We start from the raw sequence: 19,327 nt of genomic DNA on the forward strand, positions 1-19,327 counted from the left end.
AACAGAGAGCTGGCCATTCTAAGGTAAAAACCCAGCACATACAGTGTTCATGTTTTTTTTTTTGTTTTTTTTATCCAGACGGCTTCCCGCGCCCCCCCTGCAATGACACGGCGCCCCCCCTAGGGGGCGCGCCCCACAGTTTGGGAACCTCTGGTTTAAATAAACAGACATCACACTGTTTTCTTCATTATGACCAAAGGCTGCAGGAGTTTGAAACTAAATAAGGCTCCTTCATGTTATTAGTAACAAACATTTTCAAGAGAAAGTAAAAAGAAATAAAAATTCAAATATCTTTGTGATTTTTTTTACTTACCTGTAACAGATTTATTTCTTGTTCAATACAAATTCGGAAAAAGAAAACATTAATCATTCCTGTGTAACTGTCTGCATGCAAGGCAAACTTTGTTTTCTTAAAATACTTGTTTTAGTTACAAAGTGTTTATTTCTACTATAATAAGTAGCAGAAAACACATAAGAGTAATACAAAGTGATAATGTCCTTGCAATGGGCAAATGTTGCAGCATTTATGAAGATCTCTAGAGGGCGCTAACAACCTTTGTAACAAACAGACACTAAAATTTAAGAAAAAAAAGACTTAAGCAAACAGAGAAACCTCAACAGATTACCTTACCTGGAAGAACTCATGATTTCTCCTCCATAAAGTTTAAAGATTAAAAATCAATCAATAAATCAAATACTACGCCTTCATCAGCAACTGGCTTTTTTGCTTTATATTGACATCATCCTAATAACCACAATGTTAAACAAGTTATATTTAACCTCATACTCAGTCAAATGAAGTGACAAATCATCAGAGTTACCAGCAGTCTGGAGTCCTCCCTTCACTTGATTTGGGGAGGAGTTTATGCAAAATGGTCACTGCTATTTAATGAATGGATGAAGAAAGAGAACTGTGGACAAAAGCAGTGTACTATAGCAGGATGGACAGTAAAATATGTATACTGCTGGCAATAGCCATCTGCTGGAAAGGTAAAGAGTAATGGAAACATTATCACCTTAAAGCTAGAGTCTAATGCCTGCTTGCATTGTGTTTTATTGTGATTTTTAAGCCATAATTTCATAAATTGGAAATAGTTTTAATAATCTTTGTAGTCATGAATCTTTTATTTTGCTTGTTTATGTCTTTTTGACAGGTATTGATGGTCAGACTTTGACAGAATCTGAACCAGCAGTAAAAAGACCAGGAGAATCTCACAAACTGACCTGCACAACGTCTGGAATCTCATTCAGCAGCTACTGGATGGCCTGGATCAGACAGGCTCCTGGGAAAGGCCTGGAGTGGATTGCAATTATTGAATATGACAGTGTTAGAAAGTTTTACTCACAGTCAGTCCAAGGCCGGTTTACTGCCTCCAGAGACAACAGCAGAGAGCAGCTGTATCTGCAGATGAACAGCCTGAAGGCAGAAGATTCTGCTGTTTATTACTGCGCTCGAAGAGACACAGTGACTGAANTTTTTAAAAGCACAAATTACGTTGAGTTATTTTAATAAGGAAAGAGAACAATAAAAACTATTAAATATTTAGTTTGCTTTCTTTTTAAAATAAGAAAATAAACATTGTGAAATGCACAGATTTTATAATTTTATAGAAAAAAAAACTAAGTATGTATGTCATTAATTCTCTATTAATTGAAAAATAAAATTGTAATTTGAAATCAACTGCCATCTCTTTTGGTCACTGTAAAATGTCTTATATTTTAGATTTTGTGAAAGTAGTTTGTCCATATTTTTTGCAATATTGGTGTAGATAAAAATTTTAGATGAACAGTAGCGACATTTTTTTATTTGTTTTTTGCTTTATAGTTTGGTAATTGAGGTGTTGCAGGAAAACATTTTATTACAGGCTTCTTCATGTCTGTGTTCAAGGCCTGAACTGAAATTATTCTCAGTACATTTACCAGTTATTGCATAATGTACATGTTGTTTTATGTTTTTTTAACTGTCAAAAGTCTAACTTTTATTTTTTTTTAACTCATGTATTGTTTTCGAATGTGTAAAATATTTGCAGTCATGTTCAGAAAATAATAAATAAAAAAATCAAGCAGATGTCATTGGGTGTTTATTGTGCCACTTAAACTTTATTTCTTAGCATGTTGCAAAAATGACAGATAATTATACATGTATAACATATTTATATAAATTAGTGACGTTACAAAACCTCTGGTGATTTAAGTCGATCTCACACATGAATGCAGACGTCTTTGCATTAAATGAAATGTAAAGAGATTCGTTAAAAACAGGAAGTACCTAGAACCACTGATATACACAACATTAAAAAGTTACTAAACTGAGTAAACAAAACAAATTCTTATAATTATCAAACAATAGAAACAGTGGAAAAGTTAATCTATATAAATAACTGCATAATAACACAAGATGTATCTAAAACTAGAAAATTCCTGAAGAAATTTAAATGGGGCCTGCCAAAGTGTGCCCGTCGGTTTAGAACCAGAGTTCTGATGCTAAAAATTAGCATTAATGCTAAAGAAAGCTTCGATTTAGTCAATAACCTGTGGAGAGTCAGAATCATGTGGACTAAGCTGTACTTGTACCATTCAGTATGTTAAAATTAATGCATAAACTAAAATTTGACAAAACGCTAATGTTAGCATGAATTGTATCAGTAGCATGTGGGGCATCACTAGCATGTTCTATGTCATTGACTTACTCCATTCAGTATACTAAACATGGTAAATAAGTAAGAAAATTAACTAATAGGTTATTTTAGGTAATAGGCTAATGCGCGCAAGGCAGTGCACTAGTGAGGGGCAGTGAAATGCTAATGTTTCTGCTAATGTTAATAGTTTCTCACTATTCTGAGAAAAAAAAAAAAAAAAAAAAAAAGATTAATATTATTTCACCACCTACGGCGGTGCACTAACGTCAGAGGAATATGCAGCCTTTTATTTTGAAACTTTCAGTAAACTTCATTTTAATAACCACACTAATCCAATGTGTAACATTGGTTTGGTTAATCCACCTGTATAAAGCTCAAAACAGCAAATAGTTCTCAATGCCAGCTCAGCCCTCCTCTGTAATAACTGAGTGGTCCACCATGTTGTAGTTCTGACCTTCTGCTCTGCCCTCTGTGTTAAAGTTGTTCCACCATGTTTAGGACTACAGAGTCTTTGCAGTCCAAGCAAGGCAGTCACTGCTCTTCCCTATGTAATGCTATTGGCAGGCCCCAACTACTGTGGTAAACACATAAAATATAAAAAGCAAATAATAAAATCTAAAATAAGGAATAACAGTATATTTGAAAAAGGATTTTATTTTCAATGATAAACATTAGCTTAAGCAGCAACAAGATAATAAAACATAGATCATAGAACTGTTGTTGAAACTGTTAGTTGCTGTCATTATAGACGATAAATAGCATAGAACTTGACTCTATAGATGTACAAGTTGGAGGCTTTTAAAACGCTACAAAATATAGAATCAAGGAACAAACAAAAAATTCCCCAGCAGTTTCGGTTGCTTTAAATATCACTCCCCCGCAAAAAAAAAACAAAAAAAAACAGATAACATACAAAGTTAATATTAATTCTAGATGGAAATAAATAAAAAATACTGGAGTTCTTTTCTGAGTTTCATTATTAAGCACTTTATTTTGTTAGACTTCCTAAGTATTTCAGTTCTAAAGAATGACAAACTCATCAGTGTTTATTTTTTTAAAAAAATGTTTTATTTAACCAAGGTAAAGGTTTTCTTCTTCAGTCGCTCAGGGTCTTCTGGGGTTGCAGACATTTTTTTTTTTTTTTTTTAATATCTGAGAAACCAAGACAGCAATGAAATTCTCATCAGTTGAAACCACGTTTGAACAGGAAGTTAAAGCTGTCGATGCAAATCTGCCTGAAACCAGATAGCAGCTCGGTTTCACGTCAACAGAGAACGCTTTGGTTAACCTCAGCCTTGCTTGTTTTTTCCTTTCACACAAGTTTACATGCATATATGAGTGATTAGATCTTTGCTTGCAATGAGTCAATATTCTGTTCAAAGGCATTTTTCATGATGTGTCGATAAAACAAGAAATAGTGGCAATAACCATATGACATTTGTGAAAATTTGTAAATGAAGACACACAAAGCAAGATGTGAAAAAAAACATCAGAAAATGTTGCATTATAATGAACAGATGTTTTCTTGAGTTGCTGCGCTTTACAAAAAGAAAAAAGAGGTTTTCTTCTTGGGTTTTTTGACTTCAGCAATTGCAGGTGTCAGCTGCAGTGTCTGAAAATCACATAGCATAAATATAGTTACTGAAGAAATCACTAAAATGAAACCCATCTGATAACAAACGAAGGCTTAATGATCTCAAAAGCCAACAACCCAATCCTACGGTGACAAAGTCAGATGCCAAAGTGTGGAAAGTACAAGTCAGTTTTAGAGCTTTGAGGATCGAGTCAACTAAAGTGTGAGCCGTGATGCACAAGTAGAGGAAATATTATAACAAGGAGAACCTTTTTGGAGAGTTTGGCCTACCAAAGTTACTCCAAGAGAGGAACAGCAACTCATCAAGGAAAACACAAAGTAGCTCAGTCCAACTGTATTTTTTTCACAAAATTGCCCCTTGGCAAGAACATCTAGAAGCACTTCACACTTCACTTACCTCAGTCAGTGTTCACAACTCTATAATAAGAAAAATACTGGGCATAAATTGATGTTGATATAACATTTTGTTTGATTATTGCATTAAATTCAGAATGAGTTAGTAATTTATTCAATAAAGAAAAAAAACATATATGTTTTTTAAATTTTAACTTGAAACTTTAGGATATAAAAATGCTAGCTCAGATTTTCGCCTGTCAAGATGATATTGCATTTTTTAATGTTATGCAAAGTGAGCCAGCTTCTCCATCACTCATCTATAAAAAGTGACTCAGAAAGCCAGCTGAGCTCATTTAATTTTGACCCTACAGGATGTGTCGTCTAGCTCTCCTGCTGCTGCTGGCAGCTCAATGTGAGTCTCTCTGGGTTTCAGCCATGTGTTAATTTTCATCTGAACATTGTTTACAAAAAACTAATTTTTAACTCTTTCAACAGATGTGAGGTGTGAGCAGCTGACGCAGCCAGCCTCGCTGACTGTGCAGCCAGGTGGCCATCTGACCATCAGCTGTCAGGTCTCTTATTCGCTGACCAGTGCCCGAACACACTGGATCAGACAGCCTGCCGGTAAAGGACTGGAGTGGATCTGCAGTGCACACATTGGGCATGACACATTCTACAAAGAGTCAGTGAACAACAAGTTTAGGCTCGACTTAGACCAAGCAAGAAAAACAGTGACTCTGAAAGGACAGAATATGCAGCCTGAAGACACAGCTGTGTACTACTGTGCCAGAGAGCTGCACACAGAGACACAGACCATCGCCAGATCTGAACATAAACCCCTCAGTGCATGAAAAACAACATTTTTAAGCTGAAAATGCTAAATTATTGTCTGATGAACGATTTTACTTTCAGTGAGCCTTGTGAAGATTTTTAATTTCGATCCATCAAAATGATCCCCAGAACAAATCAGCATGTCTGCTCCTGCTTGTTGACAGCTCATGTTAAATCTCCACTTCCTCATATGATTTGGATGGATGGAAATGTGCAAGGAATTTGTGAAGCTGAAGTTTTAGAGCACTAGATCTCCAACACATATACATGCTGTCACATGTGATTTAAAGAAGTTAGAAATAAAGGAATAACAATGAACATAAGTCGCTTATAACAAACAATATTATTTACAGACAATGCTGTTTTCTTCAACGTGTGAAGACATGAATGCTGACGGATTAGCTCTTGGAATAATAAAATGCACAATAAACTCACTAGGGGGTGAAAAAATGCAGAAAAAAAATCACCAGAAGAAACACTTGAAAACAAGAAATACCTAATTCCTTCACAACGTCAAATAATTAGCTCATTCTAATTCATTGTGTTAATTTTTGTGTGAGTGGCTGCTTTGGCTGCTTTGCAAAATCAAAACAATCATGAGAACACAAATAAAAGTCCTAATTTAGTATTGTTGTGATGAAAAATTGCTGATCATGTCCTCATCTTGCTGCAGTTAGACTTTATCTGCGACCATAAAAATTCAGCGACAAATGTCTCTTTATGAGGTAGAGAATTGTTTATACACTGTAACATTTCGTGTAATTCTTAGGTCTAACTCAGAATGGGTTGTTTGTAATTCAGCAAAGGATAAATGACATTTTTTAGATGTCAACTTCAGTATTATTTTTATTATTACTAAAATAAGACTTAAGAATAAGAATTTCACCCGTCAAACTGACATTGCTTTCTTAATTTTATGCAAACTGAGTCAGTTCCTCCCTCATTTGGCTATAAAAATGCCTCAGAAACCCAGCGGGCCTCATTTAGGATTTACTCTACAGGATGTATCATTTAACTCTCCTGTTGTTGTTGTTGGCAGCTGGATGTGAGTCTCTCTGGCTGCCATAAAGCACCAGATGTTAATTTTATACGAAATATCGTTTACAAAGTAATATGTACTTTTTCTACAGATGTGAGGTGTGACCAGCTGACACAGCCGGCCTCTGTGACTCTGCAGTCGGGTCAGACGCTGACCATTAGCTGCCAGGTCACCTATTCGTTGGATCAGCGTCACACTCACTGGATCCGACAGTGGGAAGGAAAAGGCTGGGAGTGGATCGGAGCTGATCGAGTCGGATACAGCTCATATTACAAAGATTCTCTTAAGAACCAGTTCAGTATCAGCTTATACTCTTCAAGCAAAACAGTGACTCTCAATGGACAGAACATGCAGCCTGACGATACTGCTGTGTACTATTGTGCCAGATAGTCACACTGATATAAAACACCATGAGAGGTGTACAAAAACCTCCTCAACCTTCTGCATGTGTCGCATGCAGCCACTAGAGGGGGATCTAGCACATTATACAGACTTAGCACAGAACATCAGAAATAATACAAATCAGCAGTGCAGATTTTTTATAACTTCATCTGTTTTATAAAATGAAAACAACTAACAACCTGAAAATGTGATGGAACTGAGACAAATTATTTCAACAACCATAAAATTTCATTATGTATGCTTGGTTTGTTTAAATAAACAGACATCACATTGTTTTCTTCATTATGACCTAAGCCTGCAGGAGTTTGAAACTAAATAAGGCTCCTTCATGTTATTAGTAACAAACCTTTTCAAGAGAGGTAAAAAAAAAAATAATAATAATAATAAAATATCTTTGTGATATTTTTACTTACCTGTAACAGATTTATTTCTTGTTCCATACAAATTCAGAAAAAAGAAAACATTACTGTCTGCATGCAAGGCACACTTTGTTTTCTTAAAATACTTATTTTAGTTACAAAGAGTTTATTTCTACTATAATAAGTAGCAGAAAACACATAAGAGTAATACAAAGTGATAATGTCCTTGCAAAGGGCAAATGTTGCAGCATTTATCAAGATCTCTAGAGGGCGCTAACAACCTGTGTAACAAACAGACACTAAAATTTAAGAAAAAAAAAAAGACTTAAGCAAACAGAGAAACCTCAACAGATTACCTTACCTGGAAGAACTCATGATTTCTCCTCCATAAAGTTTAAAGATTAAAAATCAATCAATAAATCAAATACTACGCCTTCATCAGCAACTGGCTTTTTTGCTTTATATTGACATCATCCTAATAACCACAATGTTAAACAAGTTATATTTAACCTCATACTCAGTCAAATGAAGTGACAAATCATCAGAGTTACCAGCAGTCTGGAGTCCTCCCTTCTCTTGATTTGGGGAGGAGTTTATGCAAAATGGTCACTGCTATTTAATGAATGGATGAAGAAAGAGAACTGTGGACAAAAGCAGTGTATTATAGCAGGATGGACAGTAAAATATGTATACTGCTGGCAATAGCCATCTGCTGGAAAGGTAAAGAGTAATGGAAACATTAGAGTCTAATGCCTGCCTTCATTGTCTTTTATTGTGCATTTTTAAGCCATAATTTCATAAATTGGAAATAGTTTTAATAATCTTTGTAGTCATTAATCTTTTATTTTGCTTGTTTATGTCATTTTGACATGTACTGATGGTCAGACTTTGACAGAATCTGAACCAGCAGTAAAAAGACCAGGAGAATCTCACAAACTGACCTGCACAACGTCTGGAATCTCATTCAGCAGCTACTGCATGAACTGGATCAGACAGGCTGCTGGGAAAGGACTGGAATGGGTTGCTGCTGATTGTGGCGGCAGTAGCAAGTACTACTCACAGTCAGTCCAAGGCCGGTTCACCATCTCTAGAGACAACAGCAGAGAGCAGCTGTATCTGCAGATGAACAGCCTGAAGGCAGAAGATTCTGCTGTTTATTACTGCGCTCGAAGAGACACAGTGACTGAATTTATTTCAAGACGTGTACAAAAACCACAGTTCTTTTCTCTTATGTAATTTCCTCAGCACAAAAATAAGTCACACAGTATAGTATCTGATCTATGTTTTTCAGTCTTATTTTGTCCAGAATCGACCAGACTTGTGCAGGTCCACAGTTCTCTTTCTGATATCTTGGCTGATTTCTTTTGACTTTCCCAAGAAAGCAATGTAATCAAGGTGTGGCCTTAACATACGTCCACAGGTGTGCCTCCAATTAACTCAGCTGCCAGTAAACCAGAACTTTCTAATGTCATGACATCATCATATCGAGTTTCCACACATTTTATAAAGAAAGTAATCATTTTAAAGACATTAGTGAATAAATCTCTGACATATTCTTTTTTCTCAACTGTGTAATTTATCAAAGAGTAAAAATGTTGCTTATTCTAACTGACCTAAAATGAAAATATTTCCATATTTTTAATCCCTGGGAAGATCATCTAGAATGTGAGTGCCATACTTGTTCTGCAGCTCATACTCTCTACTGTTTCACTAAAATGACATCTTGTCTTGAATCTCAAAAGCAAAACCTTCATATTAAAAATATATCGTCACTCCGAGGATACCATCTCACTCATTTTTTTAATATATTTTAATCATCATTTGGTATATTGTTCATCCACATACTTCTTAATATATAATGAATTGTTCACAAAGTATGCTCCCTGATTTAAGAAAAATTAGCATCACAATATGAAAAGATACTATTAGATTTTTTACTCATTTTAATATTGACTAATTTCAAAGTTGGAGTTATTGGTAACTAAGGGAATATTATATATTGCACTGTGGATTTTTTTATTATTTGAGGAGGAGTTTATGCAAAACTTGAACTCCTACCACCACTATTTATCTGACAGCACTGAGATCTTGTGATAATTATTGTGAAACCATGGATTGCAGGATCAGACTCTTGCTTTTAACCATCTGTTTGACAGGTGAAGCTTTTCTCCTGTTTTCATTTCTCATCAATCTTATTTGCAGAACAAAATTCATCTGGTGTTTTTATATCTCTCCTTAGGTGCTCACAGTCAAACTTTGACAGAATCTGACCCAGTCATCAAAAGTCCTGGTGCTTCTCACACGCTGACCTGCACAGCGTCTGGGTTCACATTTGGAGACCACAGGATGGTCTGGGTCCGCCAGGCTCCTTGGGAAGGACTAGAGTGGATCGCTTATATAAGCACAGCTAGTACACCTATCCATTACGCCTCGTCTGTCCAGGGTAGATTCACCATTTCAAGAGACGATTCCAGACGTCAACTCTTTCTACAAATGAACAGCTTGAAGGCTGAAGATACAGCAGTGTATTACTGTGCCAGGTGTCTCACAGTGACAAAATCTAAAGGGAATCAATTCAAAAACTGGTTCCCATTAACGCTATAACCACCCATCTTTCACATTTCTAGTTTTTGAAATTCGAATTCATTTAATGCGCTGGTAAAAAGGCTGATGTGTACAACTAAAACTTAAAATGTTAAAGTATTAAACAATGTTAGAAAAATAAAACAACTTTGTTGATTAAAATTGTTCATGAAACAGATGTATGTTGTGTACTGAATAAATTATTATTATTATTTAATGAAAAAAATATATTTTGTAAATGATTCCTTAAAGAAAAACTGAGACACACCACTGTAAACACAGGAAGCAGCATCAATTGTCAGTCAAAAGTAGTTCTGGCCTTTAAACAATTTCATCTAAACATGTTTGATGTGAGTCTAATAGGCTTTACATTGAGATAATCATTTTTTGTTAAGCATGACACAAGAGGTTAAACCATATTAATTAGGGAAATCTATAAAAGACAGATCCAGAATAATTAAATAAATTATATATAAAAAAAAATCTACATAGATGCCATGAGTTGTAAAGGGTTTAACCAGTGTAGTTTATGTGTTTGCATCTACACATATGTCCGTGATGTTTTTGTAGAGCAACTTGGAATATTTTACATTTACCTGAATATTCATAAGCATGCAAACAAGTTGGGTTTATAAGCCAGTGAAGGGTGGATTTCAAGTCTGAGGTCCTTCTACCAGTTCAACTTTGACTCCAGCCATGGTCTCTGTAGCGTTAATGCTGCTGCTGACAGCTGCATCTGGTGAGGAGTTTCTCTCTCTCACCCATAAAAATTGCTTTAGGAACACTGGTGTTTATCTGAACGATGGTGTCAATGTTTATATGTCCCTACAGGTGTGTTTTGTGTTGAGCTCATCCAGCCAGACTCAAAGATCGTTCAGCCTGGAGGGTCTTTGAGCATCACCTGTCGGGTTTCTGGTTATTCGTTGACCGATAGCAACTATGCAACAAGTTGGATCAGACAGCGTGATGGAAAAACACTGGACTGGATTTTAACCATGTGGTACCATGGGAGCTTAGCTCAAAATAATGCTCTGAAGAACAAGTTCACCAGCAACAGAGACACTTCTGCAGGAACAATAACGATAACAGGACAGACTCTCCAGCCTGAGGACACAGCTGTTTATTACTGTGTCAGAAACCACACAGTGCGACAAAACACCAACATGCTCACACAAATACTCAGTATGGCCTGTTTAATCCTAAACATGTATCGCGTGCAAGCAGTTAAGCTTTGGCACTCGAGAATTTACTGCAGTAAACCGACCACTGTGTTGATAGAAACTGCCTTGACAAACGTTTTTAAAATAGAGATCATTCACAGAATAATGTCATTTCTGAGATCGACCAGTGGCCAGGGCTTTTACCTCACTCCAGAAAGTTGCTTGATTTTCTTTGCAACCCTAAGATGGATCAACCATGAATATAAAGTGAATTAACGAATAAGGTCAGATCCATAATATTATGGTCTGAATCATTAAGAGTATGTTGACTGTCAGCTAATATTATTAATAAATAATAATATTTTCAGGAACGGCCTGAAAACTGAAGATTCTGCTCTCTATTATTGCGCTCGAAACACACAGCAGCTGACGCTGGTTAAGAACCTGTACAAAATCCTCCACACCCTTTAGGTTTAAAACATTTAAGCTTCAATAAAGTAAAGGAAGGTCAAAAGCTTAAATACGTATTCACATATTAACTTAGATATCATCCAAATAATTACAAACATTGAAACAAATCTTTAAAATCCAATTACTCATCAAGACTGCATACACAATAAAACATGCAGCTGATTTCTTCACTTTTAAAAGGATGTGGAGGTATGGAAATAAAGTTTACTGAACAGTTCTTTAAATGTCTTTGGTCCAATGAGTGGAAAGAAGAGCTCCGACATCAAGTAGCATCATATTTAAGAACGTAGTTTTCATAGAACTGAACAAAGTTAATGTTTGGACAAAAAGAAAACTGGCAAGTTTGCCCTATTTATTCTACGTTTCTACAATGTTAAGAGTAAAGCCCTCTCTGGTTATTATGTACCAGTATATTCTCACAGATGAGACAACAACACAGAGATTAGAGACATTACAGACAATAGCAGAACTGAAAAAAACATCTTAAAGTATAACAACATCATTAAAACAAAACAGAATCATGGTGAGAAGAAACTACACATTCCTTTAGCTCCAGGCTCCAAATTATGAATCATAAAGACTTCAGTAGGATTTCAAAATGATTAAAACTTGACTCTGCTGCTTAAAACTCCCCACCACGTTTTCATTTACTTATTTATATGTTTAAAAAAAGCACAACTAAAACGGGAGTTTCAGAGAAAAGTTTAGTACACACCTTCATGTAAAGCATTTTGAACTGCTTTATGCTATACAAATAAACATGATTTAACACCATAAACTGTGATTAAGTATTAATTTTTTGTCAGTCATGAAATTATGTTTCAAGTCAGGTCACACTCAACAGAATGTTTTAGTCTACTAGTCTACCAATAAATTTATTTTAGTACACTAAAAGGAAACGTCGCACAGTCGCATCTTTTTACTCTGAAACCACAGGCGTCAGTAACATGAATGAAACTTACGTAACTATGGATACAGTCAAATGCACAGACAGAACAGCTGCTGTTTTGGTTTGTGAGTTCCTGCAGCTAAAAGACTTTTTTATTTTTTTATTTAACTCGTTACAGAGACAGTTTGAAAATGTTTGTAGCTCAGTTGATTGACACAAAGTCTGAGATGGGATTTGGGAGAGGGTTATCTTTGATGACCTCTGGAAAAATGTATTAAATATTTGAAATGACACCGGTACAAGCAAACATTTCTGCCGCACAAACAAGGACAAACGTTGGACACCAATTTTGTTTTATTTTGAAGACGACGACGAGGCCAACTTCACCCATATCAACTTATGAGATCAAATTTGTCAAGACAAAATAAATCTGAGAGAAATGTCTTGGTTTGATTTTTGTCTAATCAATCCAATGTTTTTTTTTTTTTTCTTTTAATAATTTTGACTAATTTGTGACTGGATAGATTTTCCTGTTAAATTTCACTGAAACTGTTTGCGTACGATGGAGGAGGAGGAGCTTCTGTTAACAAATTTCTGACGAGCTGAAATCCTATTTAAGCCAAACTGGTAGTTTTTAAAACTAACCAAGCACACTTTCAACATGGCTCACAGAGAGGTAACCCTGTTGGTGGCTGTTTTGTTTATCTTGAGTGGTGCTGAAGGTCAAACCATTAGAGAGTCTGAACCGGCTGTTAAAAACCCCGGAGAGTCTCACAGGCTCACATGCACAACATCTGGTTTTAGCTTCAGTAGCTCAGTGTGGGTCTGGATCAGGCAGCCGCCTGGCAAAAGACTTGAGTGGATTGCTTTGGTGCACACATCTAGTAGTCCCATCACTTATTCAGACTCAGTCCGGGGTAGATTCACCATCTCCAGAGACGACTCCAGCAGTAAAGTCTATCTCCAGATGAACAGTCTGAAGACGGAGGACTCGGCCGTGTATTACTGCGCTAGAAGAGACACAGTGAGGCAAAGAGTCAGAGGAGTCAGACAAAAACTACTTCCTCTGTTTACACCAGCAACAGGGAGCATTCGATCTTCTATTTATCGAAGTTTGTTTCATCTTTCTTTACAACATTGGATTTTGTTGAAGAAGTTACAAAGGATAAATTTACACAATATGAAAAAAAAATACTCTCAGACGGAAGTTTCGAGGTAAAACACTTAAATATGTTCCATGTCATAAGCAGATTAGTCCATAAAAAACATTTATACTTATAAGTAATAATTTCTTATCAGAACTGAAAAAAAGAAAAAAGCTTAGAAATATTAGGAATGTTATGCTAATATCAATAACAATACATCAAAATTGTCTTTGCTCTTGATTGCCAGTAAAAGTTGAAAAACATCTCTGATTGTGACAGATGGACAGTAGGATGGTGAAACAAATGTAAATTTGGAAAGACACACAATTTAGTCCATAATTGGAAAGCAAAGTGTGGGATAAATACATACAATGTGTTGTATTTGTAATTTCATAATAGCTAATATTGCTCTATTGTGCTATTAAAATTCAGAGTCAATGCTTCTTCATAAGCCCAGTTTGAATTTCTAATTGGACTTTCACATAACTTATGTTGAAAATCAAATGTATCTAAACTTGTCATCTTAAAAACTCCTCGTTGAATCTTGACTGTGCTAACTTTTCTGTCAAATGATGCATCATTCAATTTAATTACTTGAGTTTCTTCACACAGTAAAACATCTTTATCCTTCCTCTGGTGTTAGCTTTCTCCTGCCATCTGTAGTGTTAGCGGGTCATTTTGGACCCGTGTATTAAATCAGCCATAAAATGCCCTAAAAACAATCTTTTATCATCCAATGTTTTTCTTAACTCTTGTTTAGCTGGTTGGGCTCCCTTATCCATGAAAAGATTGGTTTTAATATTTTTTTGTGGCCCCCTGGGCCTTTGTTTTAACTGGATTAAGTCTGGGTTATTGGAAATTCAACATGTATAAAATATGACAATAAGTGTGTATAGTTTTTTTTTTTTTGTTAGTTTGTTTTTTGTTTTTTTTTGCCAAAGCTGCTTATTTGCTATATTTGTTTTTGGGAGGAGTCAATGCAAAACATGGATCTTTGCTGCTTCTTCTTATCTGACCATGAAGTGAAGACAGAGATCAGTGTGTGCTCTCAGTTTGACATGATGGACGTGAGAACAGGACTCTTACTCATTTTTATTTTTTGTGAAGGTAAAAAGTTTCACTTTTGTACTTTAGCCATCTTTTTCTTAACTTATAGTGAAAAATCATCTTAATTATTCTTTTTTTTTTTAAATAACAGGTGTCTTTGGTCAGACTCTGACACAGTCTGAATCAGTAAATAAAAGACCTGGAGAATCCCACAAACTGACCTGTACGACCTCTGGATTCACCCTGAGCAGCTACTGGATGGGCTGGGTCAGGCAGGCCACTGGGAGAGGACTGGAGTGGATCGCTGCAGATACTGGTGGCAGCACCAACTATTACTCTCAGTCAGTTCAAGGCCGGTTTACTGCCTCCAGAGACAACAGCAAACAGCAGCTGTATCTGCAGATGAACAGTCTGAAAAGTGAAGATTCAGCTGTTTATTATTGCGCCAGAGTCACAGTGACTGAAGTTGGTTGAGGAGTTGTACAAAATCCCGAAGCTTCATTCTGTAAAAGATTAGAAATGTAACATTTTCAAAACCACTTGCAGAGAAGGCCACGCTTAGTTTGAAGGCTTGGAATATGGAAAAGCTCACTTTCTTTAGAAAAGTACTATCTCTCAAGGTTTTATAAACTTAGTTTTGAAAAGTTTTTTTTTTTCTTACAGTATGTAATTTGGAGTGAACTTTTGTTAAAAGACAAATTAACATAACTATATTAAACTACCCAAGTACTAAAGTCAATTTTCACATATCACTGAAGCAAGTGTATATAAATAATAAAACACATAGTTAGAAGAATTTTGGACTTTGCAATAAATTATTTAATGGACTTTGATCTTTACCCGTAACTAGAGAAAAGGAATGCTTGTAGTTGCACAAGGACACTACAGGTGGCGCCATCTGATCAGTAATATTACTAAGTCCCTACTTTGACAGGACATTGCTTTTCTAGTGGCTGGAATGTGTTTGTAAAATCTTGAAAATGCTGAAAAAAACAGAATGATCACAGTGTAAATATGACAGCAGCTTCTCCATTAGTGGAGCTGAATGTCACATCATTACAGAATGGGTGCTAAAACGGCACAATGACATTGGTACTACTTATCATATTAATACAAGTAATTCCTATTTTTAAAATCAATTTAAAAAAAAAAGATTTTGATGTTTGTAAAATTTGTTGTGCCATAAGATTTATGAGGAATGAATCATTGCTGAATAAAGAAATGAGAGATTACTTATTGACCAATGTCTTTAAAGTAACAATAGTAACAATCATCAAAGTCGGACTCACTGGAGCGACTAGCAAGGTGACTGTGGCTCAGCACAACAAGCAGCCTGTAACTTGGAGCATAAAATGTCTTTAAACAAAATATTTTCAGTCAACTTTGTTTAAATAATTTTTATTTTTTTTATTTTGTCATGAAATACATAAACACTTTTGATTGTTGAAAAATGTGTGTTAAGTGCAGTAGTGGAGTCTTTTTACACTGCAAATATGATACCATTTTCAATCAATATATGGGACTCAGTTCCTCAGATCAAAACTCCAGTAACATACATTAATATGAATAACTCTAATTTACTTTATAGTAAATATAAATATTTCAACAACCGTCCAAAAGTCTTCTTTAGTCTGCTAGAAAAAAAATGCATATCTCAGTTATAGTAAAGACTCCACGCTGAATACAAGTTAAAGAAACATTTTTCTGAAATGAACCGTAAAAGCAGCTATGGATTTGTTTTTGGGGAGACGGTAAAGTTCAGCATCAGGTTTTCTGACATGTGTGATGATAGAGACATTCACTTCTCACCCATTTTTTATGATAAGTTGAATTCAGTCAAAAATATTCAAGATGTTGCTCTTAACATCTGAATTTAGTGACTTCCATCAATCAAACTTAAGCTTTGGATTATGCATAACTTGAGCTAAAAAGTTTTTCAAACTTTAAAACATATATTTCTCTATTACTTACCACTGTATTAGTGATGCTCTACATTTTTTCTTTCTGAAAATAACATTTTATCCTCTCAAATAGGTTTTTTATAAGCTATGCATAGGAAAATATGTAAATCCAGTCTCCACCCACTTCTACTTCTCTTGTATATCTTCACCAGAACAACTTTCGTATTTGAAATCTAAGCTGTAACCATGATGGTCATAGGAAGTATTTTCCTCTTGGCTCTTATTTCAGGTGAGTTAAATCTACCCAGCTGAGAGTAAAAAAAAGAAAAAAGGTTCAGATGATGTCTGCAATTGTCAAAACTCTGTGTTTGTTTCAGCTGCCCGGGGTCAGTCCCTCACCTCCTCTGAGCCAGTGGTCCAGAGACCAGGACAGTCAGTCACTCTGTCCTGTAAAGTACAGGGACTGTCTCTTGCTTGGCTCCACTGGATTCGTCAGAAACCAGGAAAAGGACTAGAATGGATCGGACGCATCGACAGTGGCACTGGCACAATATTTGCCCAAAGTTTCCAAGGCCAGTTTTCGATCACCAAAGATACTTCGCAAAGCACAGTTTCTCTGACAGTGAAGAGTCTGAAACCAGAAGACTCAGCGGTTTATTACTGTGCAAGAGAGACACAGTGACACAGAAGTCAACAACGCTGTGCAAGAACTGACAAACAATAATATCTATGAGAGGCGATGAAGTGTGTGATGCTGTGAAAACAAGTTTCCTATTGACTTCCAGACAAAGCCTGGAAAACACTGACGCAAAAATAAAACAGAATCTATAAAGAAATTAACAAAAAACACAGATTTTCTCCCAAATGTTTACTGTAGATACATTAAAATGTATAATTCCTTACCTTGTTACAGCATAATATGATATGCTCTGGTTAGGACTGGATAGGATAGAGACCAGGATGACATGGGGATTGGAATGGTAGCAATGTGCCATATTTCAGTAGTAGTAGTATTTTAATACATAAAAAAACAATCAAATCAATGTGTGGTTTTATGGGTATGAAATAAGAAGGCACTTTCAAGTTGGGACAAGAAAAAAATGATGCATTGTTTTAGACAATGCCTGAAGGTTGTTCTGTTCTGGCTTGAAGATTAATTATCTTTGATTTTATTATGATTATATGTGTCTTCAGGTTGGTTGAAAACTTGTAATTGCACTTTTTATGCATATTATGTCTGCAAATTTAACCATAATGCAGTTTATCCATGTCAGAGTTTGTTTCATTTACATAATAAAAAGAGAGCTTAGATAAGTACATTTAGAGAACAAAGTAAAATCTAAAACAAACACAAACTATAAGTTGTGGTATTGCCATGTGCTTTGCAGTTCGTATGTGTGAACGCTAGAGGGCAGTAAATGCTATAAAATAGAGTGCCGTTGTTTATGCTTGAGTTATATGGTGAAACCTATTTAGATATTCGTTATATTTTCGGAGTTAATTAAATATTTTTATTTCCAAAAACATTTAATAAGATGAAAATGTGTTGCTACAGATATGTTTTATTTTATTTATTTTATTTTTTTTTTACTTTTTCCCCACAGATAAAAACTACAAGTGAACATCTTCATTAATTCACAAGTCTTATATTCAAAGTCATATTGTGTTGGGAAGGAATAAGATTTTCTCCCAAATGTTTACTGTAAAACAGAAAGAACTGTATATGATAGTAACAAGACTAACTAAAACATTTACTTTACGGAGATTCAGAAAATCCCTTGAAACGTTGACAGCTGTTCCTCACAGTCAGTTCTTCATGACTTAAGAAATGCCCATCATAGATGTTTTACATACTGAAATCTCTCACTACTAGTTAAGGTAAATACGGAAATATTTAACCAGACGATTCCTCAGTTTGATTTCAAGTGATGTTTTGTTCTACTGTTTGAGGAGGAGTCAATGCAAAATTTCAGTCACTTTTAATACTTATATGACTGCAGATGGTGACAGAGAGCAGTGATCAAAGCTCACATGATGGACTGCAGGAAGGGCCTGGTGTTTTTGTCCTTCTGTTTGGCGTGTAAATACACTTTTCTTCACTTTCAGAGACTTTTGAGATATTTTATATTCAAGCTTGATGTTTTGCTAAATACATTTTTATTTCTAACTTGACAGGTGTTGTTGGTCAGACACTGACTCAATCTGAGTCGGTGACAAAGAGGCCAGGCGAAAACCACAAACTGACCTGCACAGGTTCTGGATACACGTTCAGTAGCAACAGCATGGACTGGGTCCGACAGGCTCCAGGAAAAGGACTGGAGTGGGTTGCTTATATCAGATATGGTGGTAGTACCACCTACTACTCTCAGTCAGTACAAGGCCGATTCACCATATCCAGGGACGACAACAGACAGCAGGTGTATCTGCAGATGAACAGCCTGAAGACGGAAGATTCTGCTGTTCATTATTGTGCCAGACACACACAGTGAAAAGAACAGTGTGGAGACCTGCACAAAATCCTCCAACTTTATCCCAGAAAAAAGCAACATAGAAAAATACAAAATAAATTTACAAAGTCATAATTTCAGTCATTGTAGCAAGTTAATAAAAGTTTGAGGCGCCGTGATAGTTTGAGGTTTGACTTGTCTGGCAGTTTGGTGGCTAATGATTTAATTTCTCTCTCTTGTAGAGCATGGGACATTTATAGACCCATTGTAAACAAGCGTTTGAATTTAATTTAAATTTTTACCATTTATTCACATCGTGTAGGAAGGAGCAAAGAGAAAATTTAACCTTACTTGTCTTTATTACTCAAACTTAAAAAGTTGCTGAGCAAATACAAGCACGTTTTACAGCTTGTATTTGTTTCTGGCGAACAAAATCCACGCATTCATTTTAGAATTTTCTTCATTTATTATTTTAAATCTTAAA

The 19,327-nt window shown here is 35.5% G+C and overlaps 1 protein-coding gene, 2 long non-coding RNA genes and 1 gene segment (V, D, J or C); 3 read left to right on the plus strand and 1 right to left on the minus strand.

The window, feature by feature from the left end:
- Positions 1-19,327, plus strand: part of LOC103145434 (uncharacterized) — a 277,103-nt gene that overhangs the window by 190,741 nt on the left and 67,035 nt on the right. The window contains exon 3 of one of the 2 annotated variants that reach the window (XM_016676792.1): positions 11,904-11,912. The exons of the other annotated variant lie outside the window; for it this stretch is intronic. Within the exon in view, the coding sequence (XP_016532278.1) occupies positions 11,904-11,912 (9 nt within the window). The remainder of the gene's footprint in view (positions 1-11,903; positions 11,913-19,327) is intronic. 2 annotated transcript variants of the gene reach the window in all.
- Positions 1-19,327, minus strand: part of LOC107837447 (uncharacterized) — an 88,498-nt gene that overhangs the window by 14,828 nt on the left and 54,343 nt on the right. The gene's annotated exons all lie outside the window — the stretch shown is intronic.
- On the plus strand, positions 1,278-8,301 carry LOC107837451 (uncharacterized). Its single transcript, XR_001663452.1, has 3 exons — positions 1,278-1,325; positions 6,126-6,135; positions 8,251-8,301. It is a non-coding gene; the product is annotated as an uncharacterized LOC107837451 (long non-coding RNA).
- The window catches only part of LOC107837429 (Ig heavy chain V-III region BUT-like), a 4,466-nt gene continuing 3,562 nt past the window's right edge, over positions 18,424-19,327 (plus strand). Inside the window, 2 exon segments of the V gene segment in view lie at positions 18,424-18,476; positions 18,572-18,881. Of these exon segments, the coding sequence occupies positions 18,428-18,476; positions 18,572-18,881 (359 nt within the window).

This window comes from Poecilia formosa, unplaced genomic scaffold (genome assembly GCF_000485575.1).
Source record: "Poecilia formosa unplaced genomic scaffold, Poecilia_formosa-5.1.2 Scaffold142, whole genome shotgun sequence".
In the NCBI taxonomy this organism is placed as follows: domain Eukaryota; kingdom Metazoa; phylum Chordata; class Actinopteri; order Cyprinodontiformes; family Poeciliidae; genus Poecilia; species Poecilia formosa.